Below are 24994 nucleotides of genomic sequence, written 5' to 3' on the forward strand. Positions count from 1 at the left end.
ACAAACCACTTTATTATGAGGTAAATAACATACCAGTTTTCCTCTCTTAAATTCACTAAACCAGCTTCCCGGTTTCTCCTTTGGCCATGATGAAAGTCTTACCTAATACAAAAGAACAGGAAAATTAGAAAGTAAGCAATTATGGATTGCATTGTTTTTTTATCCACCAGTAATTTCCAGTTAGACTCCAGTGCCAAAGAGCTTTAAAATGGCACCAACGCTGGACTGTGCAGAATGAGATAAGAAGCAAAATTTGACACACATCCTTTGAATTCACATTTGCTGACAATTGATACAATTTCCCCCCTACTTTATTTTCTGCTCAAAAAGAAAAACAGCATGGTAAGTCGGGGGGAGGGGTGAACAGGGAGAGAAGTAGGTGATAACACTAGAAATTTTAGGTAGTTTTGTAAAAAGTGCACCCCCACTGCGGCAGGTGGATGCAATCCGCATTCTAGAGCCATGAGAAATCTTTAAGTCCTGAAAGTAGGGAACAAAAGCTAAGGATGGGAAAAAAGAAAAGACATTTACAGGAAGCAAATCTATTTCTTATTGGGAAGAATATTTGGAGCCTTTTATAGAATCCACATTATTGTCTCAATTTAAAATGATTAGTAAAATATAAGGGTATATAGGACCTAACTACAGGAATTTGAATCATCTGTGCAACTGAAAGCATTTTACATTTCTCCCAATTTTGTTTGGAGCAAAATGAACTTGGTTAGTCCCTCCTGCCTGCCAAAAATTAGCTGGGAAATTGCTGCTTTATTTTATTTCCCTATTATTTATACTTTACAATCTCAACTTCTCTCCCAAAGAGAGTAGCCAAACCCAAAGAATAGATTTTTGATATATTTTAAGAAATTACTTTCTTCCTATATGCACACCTCATTGACTAAAAATAATTGACTAAAAAGAACTGACTAAAAAAAGATGTAATTTATTAAAAGAACGAAAGTAAAAACAATACACTCCAACAATCAGATGTTGGAATTATAATCAATTATAATGTGTGAAAAATCCTTCCACACATTAGATGATAAGCAGTTAGTTTTAAAGAAAGAATGTCAAAATAGGTACTGCTAGGTAAAAACAAGACAGTGTTTAAGGAGTCGATAATCATTTAATAAATATTTAAGTTCAAGAATACTTTTATGGAAGAATGAATTCTTAGCAAAATTGCATATTTTCAGAATAATACACAGCTGTGAATTCTATCATATGGTAATTGCAAGGAAAAATACTATATATGCGCTAAAATTTGAGAATCAGCTGTGCTGTACCATGGAAAGCTAGAAATTTTAGAGAGCAAGCAGGTGCATAAAGGATTCATCTGGGTAAAAAAATAAAGGAGAGATGCATTTGTTAACTCTATGTATCACTTTGGTGACTTATTCATGTTTATGCAAATTAAATGCTCTAATTACACTGTAAGAAAAGCAGATAAATGAAAATATGACAGTATAATTTTACTGTTTAGTTCAATATTGCAAAAACATGGCAGGAACTGTCAACAGCCAACACCAAAACAGATTGGTACTTACTCCCTCAGATTTTTTGTCTGGATAAATGCAAGTCTCACCACCAGATGTGAAATTACAATAAACTTTGAAGGAATCTCCTGAGCAGCCTTGATTAGGGTCAATCCAATATTCACCTAAAAGTTTAAAAGAGTAATATACAAATTTCCATATTAAAATTGAATATATATACATAACACTTTTAGAACTAGAAATAAGGAAAAAGAATATTAATAGATCTTTCTTCACATGATGGGGGCATATATTTGAATAAAAAATGTGGTCATTTGCTTTCTACGTATCAAAGCTGGCAAATGCTCTTTTACACTCTGCATGGAAAAATTTTTCTTGTTTGTAGCATGCCTATTAGTTTTTAGGTTTTTAACATTTAATGTCATCTAATCAAAGACTGACATTCAATTTATTTATAAGCTACATGGATAATGAAATCAAATATATTCAACTTTTAATAATACACATATTCCACACTAAGTAATATAAGTATAATGATAAACACTTTTTTCTTGGTCTCTTTTCTAGAATCACAGATAATTTAGGGATAGTCTTTACTTATCCTCAAGGATCAGACTTCTGCATCACTTCACAAAAGGAAAAATATTTTAATAAATGTGCTCTTCCTTTCAATGGGATACTAAATACTTTATATAATATACACACATATACACACAGATACATATTTGTATAGTTTGCCCTTAAAGTAAAGTAAAGTAAAGGCCCTCCTGTTGATCATCGATTTGCTCGAGCGGGCCCAGTAAGGTCTCCATTGGAGACTTTGTTGTTACTGTGTTTGGCATATCGAATACGTCACGGGGAGCTTGTCAGGCTCTGCCTTGCGGGCGAGATACTCTCGGTAGCTTGCAGGGCTCTCCGAGAGGGGCGGAGGAATCGAACTTGGGTCGGCCATGTTGGCTGCGTGCAAGGCAAACGCCCTACCGCTGTGCTATCATTCCAAACCTCCATAGTTTGCCCTTAATGTCATTATATAAATACTACAGGAATCATTATCATATTTATGATCATAGTACTTAATTTGAGATTTTTTTTCTCTATGGGCCAAACCTGGTGATACTCAGGGCTTACTCATGGCTCTGCACTCAGGAATCACTCTGGCAATGCTCAGATCATATAGGATGCTAGAGATAAAACCTGATTCAGCCACAAGCATAGCAAGAGCCCTACATGCTGTACTATTGCTCAGACTTTTAAGTTTAGATGAAAAAATATGATTAGTGGGATAGAAAAATATAATTTTATTTTAAAATTATTTTTAAATTGAAGTCCATGGCTTATAATTCTATGAAAGTTCTTTGATCAACAATACAGAATTTAGTAATTATATATGAGAAAAGAATTGGTGAACATTGATACTGGTTACTTTGCTTTCCTCCTACCATCTTAATGCTGCCATTTCAAAAATTAATTTGAATTATGAAGAAGCACTGGTTAAAACTTTTAACATTTTTTAAATATTTAAAAATTGTCTTTAGTTTTTTTTTTGTGTGTGTGTGTATGTGTGTGTATGTTTTGGGGTCACCCCAGCATTGCTCAGGAGATATTTCTTGCTCTGTCATCAGGACTGACACCATATACAATTACAGGAATCAAACTGTGGTTGGCCAGTGCCTTACACCCTGTATTATTTCTCCTGAACTTTAACATTTAAAAAGAACTTACTGTTTATGTTAGTACTAGAATTCTTAAAAATTCCAATGCTAATCTGCTGTATTTTTCACGATTGCTCTACGTAATTAGGAAAAGACCCTAAAAATCAATAAACTTCTACTAGAATAAGTGAAATTAAAATACGATAGCACAGCGGGTAGGGCGTCTGCCTTGCACACAGCCAACATGGCCAACCCGAGTTCGATTCCTCCGTCCCTCTCAGAGAGCCCGGCAAGCTACCGAGAGTATTCGATATGCCAGACACAGTAACAACAAAGTCTCCAATGGAGACGTTACTGGGCCCGCTCGAGCAAATCGACGATCAACAGGAGGGCCTTTACCTTTACCTTTACTGAAAAATTCCTAGTTTCATCTTTCTTCTGCTAATGAAAATATATATGAAATAAAGTGAAATTATCAGGAAATATATACAAAGTTTTCTGAGTACAGAATATATAACTATTAATCACAGTCACTGTCCTCCTGTTGTTCATCAATTTGCTCGAGCGGGCCCAGTAACATCTCCAGTGTGAGACCTGTTGTAACTGTGTTTGGCATATAAATACATCACGGGTAGCTTGCCAGGCTTTGCCATGCAGGTGAGATACTCTCGGTAGCTTGCTGGGCTTCACGAAAGGAGCGAAGGAATTGAACTTGGGTCAGCCGGCAATCTACTGAGAGTATCTCGCCTGCACGGCAAAGTCTGGCAAGCTACCCGTGACGTATTTGATGTGCCAAACACAGTAACAAGTGTCACAACGGAGATGTTACTGGGCCTGCTCAAGCAAATCGGTAACTATTAATACTAACAAATTAATCTTATTTGTAGACTAAAAACATCATTTATTTAGCTACCTGAAATTTTAAATATTCTTTCAACAAGTTTCTAACATGGCACCTCAAATATGATTTAGAAATGATCTTTAATCATATTGAATTTATTTATCCCAGTCATATGTGGTACATGTATAAAACCTATTCTATAATTTCTATTGAAACATAAAATTCATTTGGATAAGGCTGAAAAGATAGTACAATGAGCAGCATGCTTGCCTCATATGCAACTGTCCCATGTTCAATCCCTGGCACCACGTATGGTCCCCCAACCCACCAGGAATGATCCCTGAATATTGTCGAATATGGAGCAAATACACTCACACACACACACACACACAACAGATTTGTGTTACCATATCAATCCAAAAGTGTTCCTGCCGTAATTGAATAAAGTCTCACTTAACAAACAGAGACTTTTCTAAGCAGATCTTGAATTATGCAGTGTAAATTACTTTTTATGTCTATAAGATCAGAATTAATAAGCAGTTAGTTTTATTTGGAGACTATATTAAACATTTAACTAGAATTAATGAGCTGACAAAGCATCTTAGTAACTTAGGAGCTGAGTACATTTGCTTTGTCATGTATTATTAACATACCATCTGGGAAGTCAGGATGACTTAGCTGCAGATCTTTGCAAGTCCGAGCAGGGTTGGTCTGAGTGCCCATTGGAAATTTCATATGTTCAATGTCTTGTTTCAGGGAATCGAGAGAACCAAATATTTCCTCCATTCCATCTGAGTAGTCAAGAATATTATCACTTGCATCTGCTTGCATGCTTTCAGCATGTCTTCTTGCTTTTTTTGGTGACAAAATTGGTAAAGGCTGAATGACTTCACCAGGTGGGCCCTGTAAAAAAGTGGATGGACACGTAATTGTTTCTATAGGCAAATTATTCCACAGATGCTAGTTATTACAGGCTATACCACTGTAAGAAGAACTTCTAAGTTAGCTTTTCCACACCACATCTTCAAAAAATAAATGAGATAGATTATAGATAGTCTCTAGATGCTAACTTCTGGGATATCTTGCTTGGTACCATGAACTTACAGGAGGCCCTGGGGGCCCAGGAAGACCACCGTCACCCTTCTGGCCAGCAGGTCCCTGTTAGAAAGGAAGGTCAAGATATAATAGAGGACAAAGGATTTCAGTAGGCTTGAAATGTTCAAAAGGCAAAAGGACACAAGAAGCACTTACAGTAGAACCTTTGTTACCCTTTGGACCTTGAGGACCCTAGAAAATGAATAAGCAAAAAGTGCAGATTAAAAGGAGGAAACTTTGTCTTAACTGTATTTGTAAGTTCTATACTACTTTATAAAATTACATTGTTTTTTACTTACTGGTAAACCCGGAGGACCAGGTGGACCTATGGGACCAGCAGGTCCTGGAATTCCCTGTAAAGAGAACCACATAATCAGTCTTCATTTGTGTGTTGTGTTTTAGCATAATAGCAAATTTTCCTTAGATTCAAAGAATATGTTACATGGCAGGATTATGTAATAGCCTACAATTTATATTGCAAATCAAAAACATAATTTAAGCAGAATTATCTAATTTTTTGTTGTGTTGCATTTTCTATTCTTTATGCAAATGTATGCATACATGTGTACATATATTTTGTATATATATTTATACTATTGCCACTTCATAATTATATGGATCAGGGAGTTACCAAATGTTCTGTGGTAAACTACTGCATTTTAAATGTTTTGATTTCTGACTTGTCTATAGACTTCAGGATTAATAAATTTCTCTTCGAAAACACCATTGACCTAAGGAGATTAGAATAAAGAGGTTCTAATCTGAGGCTCTGTCAATTTTAAAGGAGTGGGTACAAGGCATGTGTGTTTGTGTTGGGGGTGGGGGTGTCATTTATAGCTTACTCACCCCATCTCCCTTTGCTCCTGGAGATCCTTGAGTTCCAGGAAGTCCTCTGTCACCCTTTTCGCCTTGCTCTCCTGGAGGACCAATCAAGCCAATTAAACCAGGATGTCCCTTTAGAAGGCAGAGAAAAGAAGTGTTTAGCAAGATCTAAATTGTAACCATATTATTTATAAAATTACTTATTACTGTAACAAAATATTAAAGCAAGAAACTTAAGTAGGAATTTGAAGATAACCTTTCTGTATAAAATATAAGATCATCATGTATTTGCCCAAAGGGCCATCTATTGCATACATTCGTAGTTCATTTAAAAACAGTCGGAAGTATTATGAAGCATAATACATTCAAAAAGTATGATCTCCAGTGTTCTATCAGTTACAGGGAAAGTGCTCAATTAAAAAACCTACAATGACCATAGTAATACGGATAGAGAAATAAGTGAGCATCCATCATTTTAATAAGTTTCTAACTTGATATAAAAAGGTTTCTAACCTTAGAAAAAATTGCAATCTTTAAAAGATAATGAGACTTAAAATTTAAAAATAAACACACTTATAAAAAGAATGATTTGTAAATAAATGATTTTGCATTTGCAATTACTTTCATGCAGCTCAGCACATACTTTAAAAGATACAATTAAGAGATATTTGAATAATATTCTAGATTATTAAACATTTATGATTAAAGACATAAAATAGCATTTTATTACTTTCTTATCTATGGATAATTATTTGAGTCTAATAATATGCTTTCTCTATGTAGTTCATGTAAGGAGACACAGAAAATAATGACACTGAATTCTCATATAATTTTTACTATTGCTCTACATATTTTCCTGTCTCATCATGACAGCAAAGAATACAGATTTTTTTCTATAGTTAGAATGACTATGTTTTTCTTTATATATCCCTTTTAAATGATTTCAACTTTACAATTTCTTTCCTCTATTATTAACAAAATAGTAAAAATGTATTATTTTAATCTTACCTTTTCACCCTTGGATCCAGGATCTCCTTTGAGACCAGGCAAGCCAGGAGGTCCCTAAAAATGAGAAACATAAATACATAGAGTAGGCAGGAATTCAGAATAGTATTAATAGTCATACAACAAGTTTGATTTAGGTAATGTTACAGTTAAAATAATAACCACTATTTAGTTTTTGGATTCTAAGTATCTGTGTGTTTTTAAGACTTTGCAATTCATTATTTTATAATTTGTTATATAACATCAAATATGGTATAATAAATTTGATTAAATAAATATGAACTTATAAATGAAACAGGCCACATACAGTTTTTCAGTTAGGAAGACACAGTAAACTTTAATTATAATAATTTTAATAGGGGCATACATACGAATTATACATCCATTCAATTAAATATCTTGGTATTAGAGCAAAAGGTAACAATTTGTTCACCATTTATCTTCTGGCCCCTGAATCTTTATAACCAAATTTTGTTCTGATATGCTACAAAGAAGTCAGTTTTCTCACCACTTTCTCATAGTATAATCCACAATAGAAAAAAAAGAAGCTATTAAGATTTCTAATTGCTTGAGCTTAATGAGAAATACACTAGTCATTATTTGGAATGTTAATGTATTTTAAATAATTTTTATAAATATTATTCATGAAGGAATTAGAAGAAATGAGCATTAATTCCTCTAAGCTAATATTCCTTATGAAATTATGAATATATCTAAGGATGAATTTACCAAGCCAAATCAGTTTATCATTTTTTATGAGCTGCAGATAGAAACTGGTAAGGTTATGGAATGGTGGGAATTATAATTAATTTACTAAATCTGGAAGGTACTAAAAATATTGCCTCTGCATATAAAAATGGTTTTCCAAGTATCTCATTTTCTATATACCCTTTATAATATTATAAATTATACACTCCTAGGAAAATATATAATTCATAAGTAATAAATCTAAAATAAAAACAAGGATGGTACACTTTTAACTGTATAGGCTATACAACCATTGTGTACATTGTACAGTATATATACAACCATTGTATAGCCTAGACAATGCTGCAGGATAGTAAATATATACCTGCAATACTATAGTATATGCTTTTTACTGTTAGACTTTTAGTCACATTAAATTAAGAAGTTACTCATGATTGGGTTTCAGGCATACAATGTTTCAACACCAATCCTTTTACAAGGCCCACTTCTCTCCATCAAAACTCCAGACCCCAGTTTGGCTCTCACCCACCCGGTCTGTCTCTAGAAGAGGCACTTGTTTTTTGTTTTTTTGTTTTTTAAGTTTTTTATGTATGCTGCGGTTTGAAGTACTGTTACTGATAGGGTGTCATGGGTATCTTTACCACCTTTTGGCAGCCCCTCCTCTTCCTGGTTGAATATGTCTATTCCCCTGTAGATGTGATCCCCTCCCCTGTCCCACCCACCTCAGCCCTCCAAGCGGCATGTTTCCTAACGAAGATCAATTCATTCATGTTCCTTGTTGTCATTACCTTCGGAAAAATTTTTGCTTTGAGATGCATTTCAAAACCCCAATGATTGAAGTTAAAAGAAACTACGGTTCTTACTCTATTACGTATGTAAACTTTTGAAATAATGTTTAACACGATTAAAGGCAACGTTTTACTCTTTAGATCCGCTTAATCATGATGGATCTCAGTGCCAGAGACACATAGCTAGAGGGTAGCATTTTAAACAACTCTTAAGTGTAATTCATTATGCCATTCTAACTTTTTAATGCAGGCAAACACAGATTATTTGAAAAATAAAACCATCAGATATTTTGTTTGTCAGTTCATGAGGAGAATGTATGACAATACTGAGGTAAACTGATTTTGAGATAAGTCCTGAGCAATCTGTCAGTGACAGTGAAAGAAACATTATTAAAATGAAAGCAAACACTTAAAATAGATGTCAATCCTGCCTTCAGAAGCTTAAATATAGGGACAGAAAATGATCTCAACGGTTTAAGTGCATGCTTTGCAGGCAGGAGGCTAAGGTTTGCTCTCCAGCGCTGCATGAGTTTGGATGCAGTACCATGGACCCCCAAGCACTGAGTCAAGAGTAGCCCCTGGGTACTACCAGGTGTGGCCTCACCAAAATTAACTTAAAAATTTTCAGTCATGTTAACTTTTACTAAACAGCCGAAGATATAATGCAGCTTAATATATACCTTAGCTTTCAATCTTATTTCCATTCAATGTCTAAGTATCCAAAAATATTGATTTTGAGAAGTTTATAAGGATTTTTTTCTTCACTCTACTATTCTAGTTAATTTTCACCTTAGTGCTCATAGACGATTGTTCAATAACTAACCAAATTTGTAATTGACACTTTATTAGAAAGAATTGAAGTGTCCATGAGTAGCTGGAATGCTAATCTGGAATGCTAATTTGGAATGATCAAAGCAGAGAAAGTTACTGAATAGGAAAAAATGTACTCAAAAACTGAGGGATAGAAGAATTTCACAAGCTTTTTTCTTTTCTTCTTGTCTTCTTAATAGTAGAAATTACAAGCAGATGATTAAAGTGGAAAGAAAAGAGACCCAAGAGTCAGCTGAAGGATTTAAGTGATAAGCTGAAAATATTGCGTGACATACTTAAATCATCAGGACAGAATTATAGAAAATAGAACTTCACCAGGATTAATTTCAGGGATGAATGTAAACTTGTAGAAGTTATCAGACATCTATTATTTTCACCTTTCACATTTTACTCACATTTAAGTCTCATTCCTCCTTATTTTATAATTTTGCCTTACTCCTAACCAGGGAAAGATCTCACAGATAATATTCTCTAAGCAGATCTAATATCTCTTGTGTCACTGTCACTGTCCTCCCGTTGTCAATTGATTTGCTCGAGCGGGCCCCGTAACGTCTCCATTGTGACAATTGTTATTGTATTTGGCATATCGAATATGTCACGGGTAACTTGCCAGGCTTTGCTGTGCGGGCGAGATACTCTCGGTAGCTGCCGGGCTCTCCGAGAGGGGTGGAGAAATCGAACTCAGGTCGGCCATGTTGGTCGCTTGCAAGGCAAAAACGCCCTACCCGCTGTGCCACCGCTCCAGCCCATCTCCTGTGTAAATCTTTTTTAGTTCTTATTCTAGATTATAGCTGCTTCTGTAAACTTAACTATTTTCTGATATTTTCCATTTATTTTCATAATAAAAGACTTGGAAATAAGTTTATTGATAATGCATATGCATGAACAAGGTCAAAATAAACTTTTCACTAGGAATTAACTTAGTTTTCAAAAAATTATCACTGTTTTAAATTTAATAACTATTTGTTGCTATTACTGAAAACCAATGGTCTAAGTGCTTTATAATTGACTCATTCAATTAACATAAGAACCCCTGGGTGGAACATATGATTGCCCCCATTTAATTCACTTAAACTTCACAACATCCCATGAGTTGCATACTATTGATAATCTCATTTCACTGATGAGGATACTAAAGTTAAAAGAGAAATTAGGCAACTTTTCCAAAGTCATTTAGCAAGTTAGTAAGCAGAAGTTCTGGTTTTCAGAACATGGTTGGCTTGTGAGTTAATGATTATAATCACATATTCTTCTCACTCTGTTCAAAAATTGTCTGCTCAAAAAAATAGTGGAAAAGTATGTAAAGTGATATAAGAAGCATTCTAAAAATGATTTCTCTGCCCGCCATCACCTCATAAGGATTAAGGAGCATATTAATACAGATACCATAATCAAAATATGTGAGACTACATACAATATATTTACATTGTAAAAACTCAAATAAAATAAATAACTGAGAAAAAAGTGATGACTAAACTAGCCCTTTCTGAAGTTCTCATTTCACTTGTTTGAAAGGGTTTGACTCAATGAGCCCTTCACTCTGTAAGTTCTTATTCCCTAGAGAGTCACAAATAGAAGGTCTTGTAAGCAACAACAAGGTGTATGTCTGATGGTTTTATTTTCAATACTAGCTGAAGGAAATATTCAATATGATTTTGTTGTTTTTTTATTTCATCTGGAGAAAGGTCACAACACTTATTGGAAAATATGAAATACCAAAGAAAAATATCTTTAGGAAATTTTATTGTGACATTAAGGCAAAATCTTTTTTTTTTCCAGTCTCTCACTCTGTACAGTTAGGAGTTAAAAAAATATAAGGATATCCTGCTTTCACTAGGTCCCTGATCCCATACAAATTGAACAAGATGCAGATGTGATCATCTACTTGAAATGTGACTTTTATTCAGTTATCATAGGAAATAATTTATAAAATTATGTGGCATGCTATATGGATTTTGGAAAACTGTGACTTTATAAAGTCATTTGATTTAAACTCTAATGATTAAAAAGGGGAAAAATGAGGATTAGTATTTTAGTATTTTATATTTCAGTTTGTATGAATAAATAAGAATATGGTTTTTTTGGTAAAGGAATCACTCTATAGTCATGTTAATTTTATTCTTTTAAACAAAGAGTCAGGATACTATATGCGATTTCACATATTTGGGGAAACCATACCTTTTGGAGAAAGAACTGTAAACCATTACTAGCATTTTATTCAGAGTGAAAATATTTTAGCTGTTGTTTAAAGGTATTTTATTGAGGTAACATTAACTTACAAGTCTTTATATACTATTTAAAACCAGAGGACACTGGAGAGATCTTCAGATCAATGACAATCTTTTGGAAACAACTTGCCTTTTTCTAGTTAAACACATTTCCTATTGTACAAAACATAATAGATTTATAAGAAACATAGAGATGTTCTAGGTCTAGGTTTTAAACCTTATAGCTTTAGGGATACTTTCATTCTGAATAACAGAAAAGATGACACTCACCATGGGCCCAGGTGGTCCGTCTTGGCCAGCAGCTCCAGGGAGACCTTGCTCTCCCTATGGAAAACAAACACGCTGTTATTACTGGTGTCCACTCGAGCAAATCGATGAACAACTGGACAACAGTGCTACAGTGCTACACTTTTAGCCATTTCACAATATTTATAGACATTCTGTAATGTAGTTACACAATAATCTATGAAGTAAGCTTATGACAATATACGTATTTGTTCATATATACACAGTGCTACTTTCAGATCAGAGCCTTTTAGCAAAGACTCTTACCACAGGACCAGGGATGCCTCGAAGCCCTTCTGGACCAGGCTTTCCTGCAGGTCCCTGAGGACCAACTGGGCCAGTTTTTCCAACGGGACCTTCAGCACCTGCTTCACCCTGTAGAAGGCAAAATATGTGAACATGTGTCAGAAATACAGATACTTTATTTAAAAACTGAAATATATGTTCTTCAATATATGCATCAATTAGAAGAATATAATTACTCTAAAATAATTTTTTTTACCTTAGCACCCTTTTCGCCTTGTCTTCCCTCTGAACCTGTAGCTCCAGGCGGACCCTATAAATATAAAATTCCATTATAATATGTATCATGCATAAATGCAATGCCAGTGAAACCAATTTTAAACATCTCAAGTTGTCATAAATTCTAATAAGCTGTGGTATTATATAGTTTGGTGGAAACACAATGAGATAAAAATTTTATGAACAAATTTTCAGTTCAGTTGTATAAAAAATAGGTGAATCACAGATTGTCTGATTAGACCTGATATAATGGAAATATGGTATTACAATACACGGTAAATGATAAATATACATTTTGTTTCTGTTTTGTTTCAGGTCACACCACAGTGTGTTCTACGCTTATTCCAGGCTCTGCACACAGGGATCACTACTGGTTGTCTTCAAGGACCCATACACCATACTGGGCATCAAATCTGGGTTGGTCACATGCAAGGAAAAGCCTTAACTCCTGTATTATTTTTCCAGATAGGATTTTTAAAGAAATGTTGTTCACTAGCTACCCTGTGTTAAACAGCTATATTTTATTATGAGCATCAATAGGAAGTAATTGAGTATATCAAATTTTACTGTAATCTTTACATGTTATTTAATAGTGTCTCTTAATTTTAGATGTCGATTCTTATTTGCTCGAGCGGGCACCAGTAATGTCTCCATTGTGAGACTTGTTGTTACTGTTTTTGGCATATTGAATATGTCACGGGTAGCTTGCGAGGCTCTGCTGTGTGGGTGGAATGCTCTCGGTAGCTTGCTGGGCTCTCCAAGAAGTATGGAGGAATCGAACCTGGATCGGCCACTTGCAAGGCAAATGACCTATCCGCTCTGCTATCGCTCCAGCCCTGTTGATTGTTATAAGATTTGCACCAAAACATAGTATTTAAATGATTAATGGCCAACAAGCAGTATTTTCATTTTCTGGGGCCATATAATCCACATAAGTTGTATAAGAATGCCATCACTTTTAAAAACATTTTAAATAATTTTTAATAAAATCACTTTGACAGTATTAGCATGAAATTAAAGTCTTCATGTTCAAGAGGGCTGGAGCGATAGCACAGTGGGTAAGGCGTTTGCCTTGCAAGCGGCCAATATGGTCGACCCAAGTTCGATTCCTCCGCCCCTCTCGGAGAGCCCGGCAAGCTACCGAGAGTATCTCGCCTGCATGGCAAAGCCTGGCAAGCTACCCATGATGTATTCAATAGGCCAAACACAGTAACACAAGTCTCACGATGGAGATGTTACTGGGCCCGAGCAAATCGATGAAAAACAGAAGGACCGTGACCGTATGTTCAAGAAGCTTAAGAAAATATTCTGAGGTTTGCATTACACTTATATAACTGAATTGAAAGAATATTCTAATTCTAGTTCACCCTTGGACAAGGGGAGGTGTGGTAGGGATCAGGACCATGCTTTCCGCCAATTAAAAAAATACATATATCTTACACCCAGTCCTCCAGTATAAACAAACTGCCATTCCCGGGACTGAATTAACGAACATTTTCAGTGTGTTGAAACTGTGAATTTGGAAACTTAGATAGAAAAAAAGGTCCACTTGGAAAGGGAACTTGCTTAATTCAAACCCAGGTTGTTTAAGGGGCAATGGTATGTGAGTATATTTGCATATTCATATATACATGTAGACACAAAATTTCCTTTGTATAAGGGGTTTACCCTTTTCATTGTTTTAGCTCTGTTTTTTATAACAATTTTTTTATATTTCTAAACATGTTCAGCAAAAATTCTTTTGCTACAGAAATTAAAAAAAAGTCATGACAAATGTATAGGTTTTCTCAAAATATACAGCATATAAGCATCCAATTTGCTCGAGCAGCCCCAGTAATGTCTCCATCGAGAGGAATCCAACTCCGGTCGTCCATGTTGGCTGCATGCAAGGCAAACGCCCTACCGCTGTGCTATCGCTCTAGCCCAAGCATCCAATATGAACATGCAAATGTACTTTGCTACAGAAATTAAAAAAAAGTCATGACAAATGTATAGTTTTCTCAAAACATACAGTATAACAGCATCAAATATGAGCATGAAAATGTTGTGCTCACTAATATAAAATCTCTGGATTTAAGTCTTGGCTGTCACTGCGTGATCTTTGGCAAGTGTTTCAGTCTATTAGTACTTCCATTTAAATCTCTGCCAAAATGTAGGAATGACAGAAGCTACATCCCAGTATCCTCATGAGAATTAAATTACTTGATAAAAATAAATGGTTTCTTGCACTGCCTGAGGCATGGAAATACTGTATAACAATTTGACATTTGATATTTCAATCTCATTAAAATTATTAGATGGCATTATTCTTCATTGCAGTATATGTTTTATATGTACTTCATTGCATCTACACCTTTTGCCATATTATCAACCTAAGATAAGGTTAAAACATAGTATTTAAAAAGACATTTGTATATTTGTTTGTTTTTGGATAACATCTGTGCTTCTCAGAGGTTACTCCTGGCTTGGTCACTTCTGGAAATGTTTGGTGTAGCTTGTGGTGCCAGAATCTAAACAGGGATTTTTGCATAAAATTTAAGTAATTGTTAATTCAGAAGAACCTGAGCAATCTCTTCAACCTCAGAAAATGCTTTTTTGGCTATACCAACGGTGACTTTTCCTTTTACACTATTAAAAAACACAAAAAATATAGGTTTCATGTTCTCAATCCTACTATAACTAGAAAACTTAAATTGATAAAAGTATATGATGTATTATGGTCCTGTAATACAAAGTCAGAACTGGAAACCTGATATTCTGATTTATTTCTTATCCTTACATAGACATTATAAAAAATAAAACATGGAAATTATAAATCTTGTAAGCAACTGATATAGAAAAGGATGATTTACTTTATATGACCTACAATATTGAAATTACACAGAATCATCAAGTCAACATGACTGGGGAACTAACTTGGTCAGATCGGGGTGCTATTTCATATGTAGGATATAAGGAAACATAGTAAAGTGATAACAAATGTCTGAAAGAAATGGAAGTGAAGAGCAGGAGAACTGGTCCTTAGCAGAAAACTTAGCACTGGGTGGAGTGGGGGTAGGTCAGGGAAGAGACCACTGTGACAATGATAGAGGAAAATTACACTTTGTCAGGATTAAGTGCTGGAAGGAAATAAAGTGACATGCATGAAACCCTATTAGGAAACTGAAAACAGAAAAAAAGAAAAGAAAAGAAAAGAAAAGGAAAGAAAAGAAAAGAAAAGGAAAGAAAAGAAAAGGAAAGAAAAGAAAAGAAAGGAAAAGAAAAGAAAAGAAAACAGCACCTTTAGTGCCTTCTTCAGAGGGAGGCCAGTGGGTGGAGCTTGAGGAAAACTGGAGAGTAAATGAACACAGGTGAAAGGATTGGTGCGGAACACTGCATGGAACACTGCATGCCTGAAACTCAATTATGAATAACTTTGTAACATTGTAATTTATGGTGATTCTTATGGAGAATAAAGAGTGCTGTTGCCCACAGAATGATATGGTAGGCAAAGAGAAAGAGAAATTAGATGGCTACAGAAGGGCACAGAAAAGTATTTTGTCATGATACTGTTTCCTATTTTGTTGCTGTTTGGGGCCACATCTGCCAGCACCAGAGGCTATTCAGGGCTCTACGTATGTGGTATTTCTGGCATTGCTCTGGGACAATGCATGAGCAGGGCCAAATACAAGCAGTCGTCATGCAAAGCGTTTTCTCTAGCCCTTTGAGCCATCTTCCTAGCCATGAATTTCCTGACTTTTAATTTTTCTTAAATAAGACTTAAATTTCAATCTGATGTTAAAATTTTCCATACAAGTTAAGACACAGAAAAAAAACCCTTAATTATCTCTTTGAAATTGCATTCTTTTTCATCCAGACTTTTTGTTTTTCATTTGTTTACTTCTATTTCTGTTATGAATTATACTCAAAACCATCAGCTGAGACTGAGGTTGGAGGTTGGCGAAAATAGCGCAGTGTTGTTAATTGGTGAGAATAAGGTGAAATAGAAAGATGAGTTTCTATTTAAGATGCGATATCAATATTCTAATGGTGAATATTTAAGTTTATTTCATATTGTCTTTTAAAACCACATTAAAATGAGTATCAAACACTTCATAAATTCTGAGAGTTCTATGAATTTATCTCTGAGAGTCAATTAAGATATTATTCACAGTTATTTTCTCAATATCATCACTGTAACTTCACATATAACTAATAATTCACTGTGCCTCAGTCCAAGGTTACAAAATCTATGTGTTATATAGAGTCTTTTGAAGTAGCAACAATATGTTAATAATAACACATGCATTAAAATGCATCCTTTAAGTTTGATGTGATTAAGCAACAGGATTTTTGTATTGAAACCTAAGCTTTAAATATTCCATAGCACAAAACAATAAATTACTTTGATGTCTAAAATGTTAAAGTGAATAAACAACATTAATGAATAACATTTAAGGAACAAAAATTATGGAATCCAGCTGAACAAAAGGCTTTTTTTTTCCTCTTTGAAAGTTTCCCTTAAATTAGTGACATATAGGGTCCTAACCTCATTTGCATAGTTTTACATACACGATCTTCATCTTGATTTTTAAAAAGGCATTTCATCAGCTGTCTAAAAAAAGTAAGGAAAATAATGTTTCCACTTGAAAGGAGAAATGAAAATTCAGGTTTAAAGAGCCTAGAGAATTTTTAGCGCAAATAAACTACAAAAGAGTTACACAACTGATTCAAGTCAAGGATTACTGCATTCCAAAAAGGATATCTTGACTTTGATATTTCTCATGTTTCTGCATAAAAGGACGAAGACTTAAACTCCCTAACTACACCTGAACTTTCATATAATTAGATCATAGATCTGATTGGAAAATACTCATAAAGCATGATACTGATAAAATTTTAACAGAAGTATTCTGTTCCATGATGGTATTCCTTCATATGCACATGTGGTATATCTTTATATCATATTTTTACCTTACATTACTTAAATGCCTTTTGAGCTTACATTATATAATATCAACTGGAAAGTTTATGATTCTCTTTAATTTATATGGATTTTTGTTGTAAGATTTAAATCGTTTCAGTCAGCTCTTGCATTATTTTCAATAAATGGGAGAGAACAGTTTTTGCTTTAAAATCCTGTGCATTAAAATTTCATGGCTTGTTGGTACTAACTTAATAATCTTCTCATGCTTTCAGAAGATATTACAAACATATGGCAGTATATATGTGTACCGCAAATAACAACTTAATTTCCCCACTTGTTCGATAGTTGTTAGAATGGTATTTTCTCAGCACCACTGTCATCTTCAAAGTTCTAATCAATATTCTATTTGGAAGATTTGTTATTTGTTTGTAAGATTTATTCATGGATAAAGAAGCTATATATTTGAATACACTTCTAATCATTACCACTTCTGCTACAAGATAATGCAAAAAAAATTATTACTGGTTAGCTTTGGTTCCCTCCATGCAAAGAAACTAAATATAGTGGCAGTACTAATTTCTACAAAATATAAACAATGTTTACTAAAGACCATACCTGCTAATTGGATTAAAGGAAAATAAGAATAGAAGGAAATAACATATTTGATGGAAATTTGTGCAAATTATATATTTAATGCACAGACATATTCTTACTGTTTCCACAGAGGCATTTGGCTACTGCATCAGACACATTGCTGCCTATTGTCTGAACACAAAGGCTGCTGAAGAGAGAATTCTTCCATCAGTTTCAGCTCATAAAAATCACCCTATACCTGTAGGCTGAGGTGCTTTCTCTTTACCCACTGTGTAAAAAGACTGACCTTACACGTGGAATATATTTATCTGCCCAAATATTTCCTTCCTACTTACTCTATTAAACCACACTGTTTTAACTCACTACAGTTCGAAGTCACTGCTATTTTAAAAAAATTGATTTTATTAAAATATGTGTAGTCATTAGGAATTGAAATCATCCCTTCTTTGGCAAGTTATCATGAATTTCCTATATATTTCAATTATATATATATATATATATATATATATATATGTAAAGGTAAAGGCCCTCCCGTTGATCGTCGATTTGCTCGAGCGGGCCCAGTAACGTCTCCATTGGAGACTTTGTTGTTACTGTGTCTGGCATATCGAATACTCTCGGTAGCTTGCCGGGCTCTCCGAGAGGGGCGGAGGAATCGAACTCGGGTCGGCCATGTTGGCCGCTTGTAAGGCAAACGCCCTACCGCTGTGCTATCACTCCAGCCCTATATATATATATATATATATAGCACCCTTTTATACAAATATATACCATGGAATAAGGAACACAGTATGCATCAATTTTAACAAAATCACAGTATGTTCTATTCTAAAAGTGCACCATATTCTAAAAACTTTTGTGGGGTATAGGGGAATTTCTTCCAAGCAGTTGGTGAAGAGATGGGTATCACTATTGTCAATGACACTTCAGCTGAGTAATGTAGTATACTCCACAGTACTGAAGTGACCCCGCATAGCCAGGAGCTGAAACCAAGGACATTCTATTCTAGTCTTTGCTCTGGATCTTTAAGTTACCTACTCAGCCCTATCTTATGTAATTTTGTAAGTTGACAATGGACTATAAAAGTCTATGGAAAAAAGTAAAATTTAACAATAGACAAAATCAATAATCTTTTAAAATTATTATGGATTTAATTTTAATATTTTCAATTAAAAGTAGAAATGCCTGAGGTCTCAGAGGATAGTACAATTGGGCTAGAAAGATTACCTTGCATGCAGCTAACTTGGGTTCGATCCCCTTGAGCATCACCATGAGTGATCCCTGAGCTCAGAGTGAGAAGTAAAACCTGAGCATATTGAGGTGTGGCCTCAAACCCACCCAAAAGCAAAATAAAAAAGAAAATTTCTTATTTTTCTCTTCTACAGTATATTTCACAGCTTATCTTATTTCCAAATAATGTCACAATTTGAAACTTATTTTAACACCTTAATAAGAGCAGCCTTTAATTTGAATCCCTAATAAATTTGGACATCAATCTTGCTGCTTTACATTCAGATTTTATTAATTTAACTCAGTCCTCAATTCTAGTACTAAAGTTATTTATTACCTATCCATGTTACAAATACAAAATCTGAGACTCACAGATAAAATTATTTATATTCATGTCATATTTCTATGGAGCAAACAAAACTAACATTTGAAATCAAGCCTGCTTCATTTAACACAATAGCATATGAGATTTCTTCTGATATTAGGGTATTAAATGTTTAAGTTTACATTGTTTGAGATCTAAATAAATGTGTATTTTTCTTATTTTATTTCTTTTTTTTATTTTCAAAAAGCAAGGTTAAGCTGAAGCTTTTCACTATATCAACTTGATGGTTGACCAAAATTAAAAAGAGTGCAAGCTATTATTGCTGGTGTTAAATAAGAAAAAATTATAGTTTAATAGTAAGATTATCTGGAATAATCTTCTATACCATTAAAACTTTTTATCCTATTCTAGAATAGATATGATAATTAAGTCTGCCTGTTAATACATACCTTATGTAGGACACAACTTAACAAGCAGTGCTAAATAGCTTTCTGGTTAAATTTAATGATGCAGTGTTCTTCTTAAACAAGAAAATATAGATAATGAGGTTCAGTCAGGCTGACCTGAGGTGATTTTTGTGTTCTATCAAAATGGATGTAAATTGCTTTGTAAGCAATGCAAAGTCATCACCGTTCTCTCTCCATCAATAATTCATAGATACAAAATCTTCTAATATTGTTTCCAAAATGACTAGAATGGATTAAAAATAGCTCAGTGTGTTTGCATAAATCACTCCTTAAAATAAGAAAATAGAACATCATCAAATTTTGATGAGATTGTTATGTAATGTTTAGAAAGCAGAGATCTACTAAATAACTTAAAAAGATAATACTAAAGGAAACTATGAACAGGGAATGAGGCAGTTAAATATTATACCAGTTTCAACATATGCCTACATATCATTTGCAACTATAGCAACCCCAGAGAAATAACTTTTAATTTAAAAATTTTAATTTATTAATTTCTATATCACATATTTTAATATATATTGCCTTAATTTTAATTCTTTTTACCACCTATGCTTGAATACTAAACCACTTTTTATATCTTTTGGCATGTTATATAAATGAAGTTTATTACAATATGCTCCTCGGTTCTACTTTATATATTTATTTTTCTTCTTAAAAAGATGTGTGAGACATAGCTTTGACTCCAGCTGTCTGAAATATATTCTTTCAATGCCATATATGTTTTAGTTCATGAATATGTCTCATCACATTTCTTTTTTGTGAAATGAGCATTTACACGTATCTCTTTGGAAAGGTCTTTAAGTTATTATGTAGGTATGTTCCTAACATATTAGGGACATACCTACATAATAATATAGTGCCCACAGCACCTTTCACCTACATAACATGTTAGGGACATATCTACATAATAACTTATAGACCTTTCCAAAGAGACACAGAAATGGCGATACGTAAATAATTGTGATATGTTGAAGGGGTATGGTCCTAGATTACAACATAGTAAAAAAATCTTCACATTAAATTTAGTAGGCAACACAGGATGATTTTTCTAACCTCATCATACTAATTAGCTCACAATTGTTATGTATTGTCCTAATGCTCCTCTGAAGAAACCTTCTCCATTATTTAGCCATACCTATGTTTGTTAATACCTGTTTTTTAATTCTACACATACGTATGAGCTTTTGAAGCATTTCTGTCAAATATGTAGTTTTCACTAGTACTGGCCTTTAGATTCTTATTATCTCATGAGCTTAATTCAGAGAACCATCAGATTCATTTGCAACAGCCATTTATGCAGAGGGGATAACAGCACAGAGAAGTGGGAAACTCCATTTAATTGTGATACAGAGTTAAAGTGTGTCTGGTTCAGTGTTTTGCAAGTTACCCTATTTCTAGGATTTCTATTTTTCAGCATCATTGTAATATGCTGCCTATATACTATATAGGTCACACAAATTTACATACATGGTAAATAATTATGTTCAAATTTTAAAAAAGTAAAAACTTACTCTTTTCCCAGGGGGACCCGGTGGGCCAGCCTCACCAGATGGACCAGGAGGACCCTATAACATGCAGCAATTGTATTAAGAAATTGAATATTAATATAGTGCCCACAGCACCTTTCAAATTCTTCACTAAAGTAAACCTTGATTTTCATTTTCTTACATTGATCTTCCTTGGAAATTATCACTCCTATGCCAACTATCTGAATTTTCTCTACATATCTATTCCCAGAGTTGATATATTCATAGAAAATTTCTTCTTTGTTGGAAAAAGGATCAAATTACTTTTCTGTAAAACTGTTCTTTTTAAAGTTCTGATTTACCTCTAGTAAGTATCTAATAGACAACCTAGTTAACAAAGTTACGTGACTGATTATTCTATGAATATCACGTGTATTTATTAAACCAAAAATGTTGCCCATAAATTTCTTGATCAACACTAATATTTTTATGCCAAGAAATGAGAAACATTTTGGAAATTACTTGCAAATGTTGCATACATAGAATAAGCTTATATCCAGGTAAATATCCAGTTGGAGTAGCTCTTCCTGGAAGTTTGAATCCTGCTAAACTTAGTGTCCTCCATTACTTTCCCCCCAAATAATCACAAGTACCAGTACTATCCTAACTCTTTCAAAGTTCATTTAAAAATTTAAAACACTGTCTCTTCCATGCTGAATTTATTATGGTTAGCACTTGAAGTAATTCATGTTATGATAAGCTAAAAGCACTATTTAAGTTCTAACTTTCAGTCGCATTTCATCAAGTATGAGAGACTAACTTACTTGGATGTACATTACATATCTTTGGCTATTTAATGCCCAACTCTCCACAAATTTTTGTTAGAGGGAATACATTATAGTTTATATTTTCTTGACTGACATTTGACAAGTCCCAACTGCTGATCCATAAAATATTGTCACTATGAACACTCTTCTGTCTTAGATTTTAAAAATAACTTTATTTAACACAAATGGATGAGCAGTCAAATTTAAAAAAATATGGTCAAATTATTAACATACTATGACTCTACTTTTGTTGATACTGTGAATATCTTGCTTATTCCTTAAATCACAACAGGAAATGCTCCATAATTTTGGACTATAATTCAAATATTATTGGTACTTGTATTAGAGTAAAAATATATAAATACTGAGCTGTGAATTTGTTGTGTATAGTGGCCATACCTGGCTCTGTTCTGGGGTCACAGGGGTCGCACATAAAAACCAGAGGTGGGCATGAGGTACCTCAAATTGATTTTGTGATCCATGTGCTCTACCATATATGTTATATTCTCTTTTCATAGCTAAGCATTTCAATGACTAACCATGACTTACTGTTGCTGTAAATGTTCTCAAGACTTAAAAAAACAAAATGAAATACAAACAGTGCTCTTACTAACCGGCTGGCCAGGATCTCCATCTTCTCCTTTATCACCACCAACACCATCTTGACCCTATGATAAGCAATAAAACAAGAACCAGACATTTTTATTATCTCTCTGTATACGTCAAGGTCAGTGAGTGTGTTTCCATGAAAAAAAAATCATGTTTTGAGAAAGGATGTGCACTTAGAAAGACTAAAATGCAAGCAAAAAAACTGTAACTTTAACACTGCTAGTCATAAAGTTTCTATAACCCAACAAAATATGGAAAATTTAAGCAAATGATAGGAAAAATCACTGAAAATACTGAAAATTTCTCCAACTTTGTTGTGGCCGTAATTACAGTTTATTTTCCCTTTTTTTCTATTTAGGGGTCCACTTAACTAATTTTTTCCTGTAACTTATCAATAAGGACACTGGGGACATGTCACTAAAATAGTTTCTTGGCTTTTTTATGATACTTACTGCAGGGCCAGGCTCACCAGGGGGACCAGGATCTCCGGGGAAACCAACAGGACCCTGAAATAATGATATGAAATGAAAGATAAAGATGTAAAAAATCTTTTATAAAATCATGCTATGCTAAAATTGGAGATGAAAGCTGGGGTAAGACCAGGTGAGAATATTTCTTCTCTGCTGCTATACATACACATTTAAATTAAATCTTGGTACTGCCTAGGAATATATGAAACGATGAAAGATTTACTTCATCAGCTACCAACCAAAGTACTGTAGTACTACTGTTCCATGGCAAGTTTCTGACAGAAACAATCTCACTCACCGGGTTACCCTTAGGACCATCATCCCCTGGAGGTCCTTTAGCACCAGGGGGTCCAGCAGCCCCAGGAGGACCAGCTTCTCCTTTCTCTCCTCTTTCTCCTTTGGGACCCTACACAATGTAAGAAAAAGAACAAGTGATTTAAAAATCTTGAAGAGATTCAAAAGCCAAGAACAGTAGGATCAACAGTTATAGGGGGACTGTCCTGTTCATTGCAAAATATTTCATAAAATCCATGAAAAATACTAATTATAAATAGTTACCATTCTCCCAAGTGTGACAAGCAAGTATGCCTCCAGACATTATCAAACTATATTTCTGGAGATCAAATTAACTATCAGTCTAAAGCAATCTGAGCTTTAATATAATATTATCAAAATTAACAAATTTCTATTTTATGTAGCAGTATTATTTATTTTTGAAGAGACTCTACCAAAATCATACAATAAGCAGATTGTAGTTGTAATGCTCTAATAAATTATGACTTTTCCAATTTCTGGGATTTTATTTTTGGTTTGGGTTTTTCATTCATCCCTGAGAGTGCTCAGGACTGGCTCAGTGCCCAGGGATCATATGCCAGATGGGAGACCATATAGGGTTCCAGGGATCAACTCTAATCAGGTGCATGCTAGGCAAACATCTTAACCACTGTACCATCTCTCTAACCCAGATTTTTTTCAGTTTCTATGTAAAATAAAATATGCACAGTATCTCCAAAAATATCACCAGTAAAGTTTTATAATTATTCTTAAAGTGTTGGGGAGGGATTGAGAATAATTTAGCTAAATCTAGAATTTGCATGTTTTCAATGTGTATGTCTTAAATGCACCATGAGTACTTTCAGAGATCCTAGGCAGGCAGAGGATAGCTCAACAGGATGAGTATCCGCTCTGCATGCAGGAGGTCTAGGTTTGGTCCCCAGCAATTTGTGTATTTATCCCCAAGCATTGACATGGGCAATCTCCAATGACAGAGCCAGGAGAAATCTCTGAGTACCACCCGGCAGAGAATCAAAAACTCCCTAAAATAAAAATAGTAATTCTGGGAACTGTGAGATTGCTCAAAGGTCTGGAATGTGTCTGAATGCATATGACCAGGTGACTAAACTGGTAGGGAATATCGCCTTAGTATTCCTGGTACAGTGCTGGTGGCACGCAGCCCCACAGGAGAGCTCCACCAAAAAAGTTACTTCTGGACGGACTTACAACATTCCACATAAACAAGAAGACAGCACTTACACCAGTGCCTGCTTCACCAGGAGGCCCTGGGTTTCCAGCTTCTCCTGGTTCACCCTATAAAGAAAATCTTAAATCAGAACACAAAATGATATTTCACATTTGTAAAAATGGTCAACAGTGAGGCCATACCATGTTATATCAAGGCACTGAGAAACTTTACCAAAAGGAAGCACTCATAGATTACTGATATTGATCATTTTATTTTCCAAGTGAGAAGGCAGCATTTGAAAGGTTATATACATTTGAATGAGCAATTAATTAACAGTAATCATATTAACCCAGATTGCTACCAAA

At 34.3% G+C, this 24994-nt stretch overlaps 1 protein-coding gene across 1 annotated transcript in view; it reads right to left on the bottom strand.

Annotated features, from left to right (window-relative positions):
* COL11A1 (collagen type XI alpha 1 chain) overlaps window positions 1-24994 on the bottom strand; it is a 208274-nt gene that overhangs the window by 6334 nt on the left and 176946 nt on the right. Inside the window, exons 50-65 of the mRNA XM_056139025.1 lie at window positions 24701-24754; window positions 23466-23573; window positions 23150-23203; window positions 22703-22756; window positions 21307-21360; window positions 12251-12304; window positions 12016-12123; window positions 11734-11787; window positions 6912-6965; window positions 5928-6035; window positions 5381-5434; window positions 5238-5273; window positions 5091-5144; window positions 4640-4889; window positions 1545-1657; window positions 34-102 (exon numbers count right to left, since the gene is read on the bottom strand). Coding sequence (XP_055995000.1) covers window positions 34-102; window positions 1545-1657; window positions 4640-4889; window positions 5091-5144; window positions 5238-5273; window positions 5381-5434; window positions 5928-6035; window positions 6912-6965; window positions 11734-11787; window positions 12016-12123; window positions 12251-12304; window positions 21307-21360; window positions 22703-22756; window positions 23150-23203; window positions 23466-23573; window positions 24701-24754 — 1278 coding nt within the window. The remainder of the gene's footprint in view (window positions 1-33; window positions 103-1544; window positions 1658-4639; window positions 4890-5090; window positions 5145-5237; window positions 5274-5380; window positions 5435-5927; window positions 6036-6911; window positions 6966-11733; window positions 11788-12015; window positions 12124-12250; window positions 12305-21306; window positions 21361-22702; window positions 22757-23149; window positions 23204-23465; window positions 23574-24700; window positions 24755-24994) is intronic.

The sequence above is a fragment of the Sorex fumeus genome, unplaced genomic scaffold (assembly GCF_029834395.1).
Source record: "Sorex fumeus unplaced genomic scaffold, SorFum_2.1 ptg000131l, whole genome shotgun sequence".
Classification (NCBI taxonomy): domain Eukaryota; kingdom Metazoa; phylum Chordata; class Mammalia; order Eulipotyphla; family Soricidae; genus Sorex; species Sorex fumeus.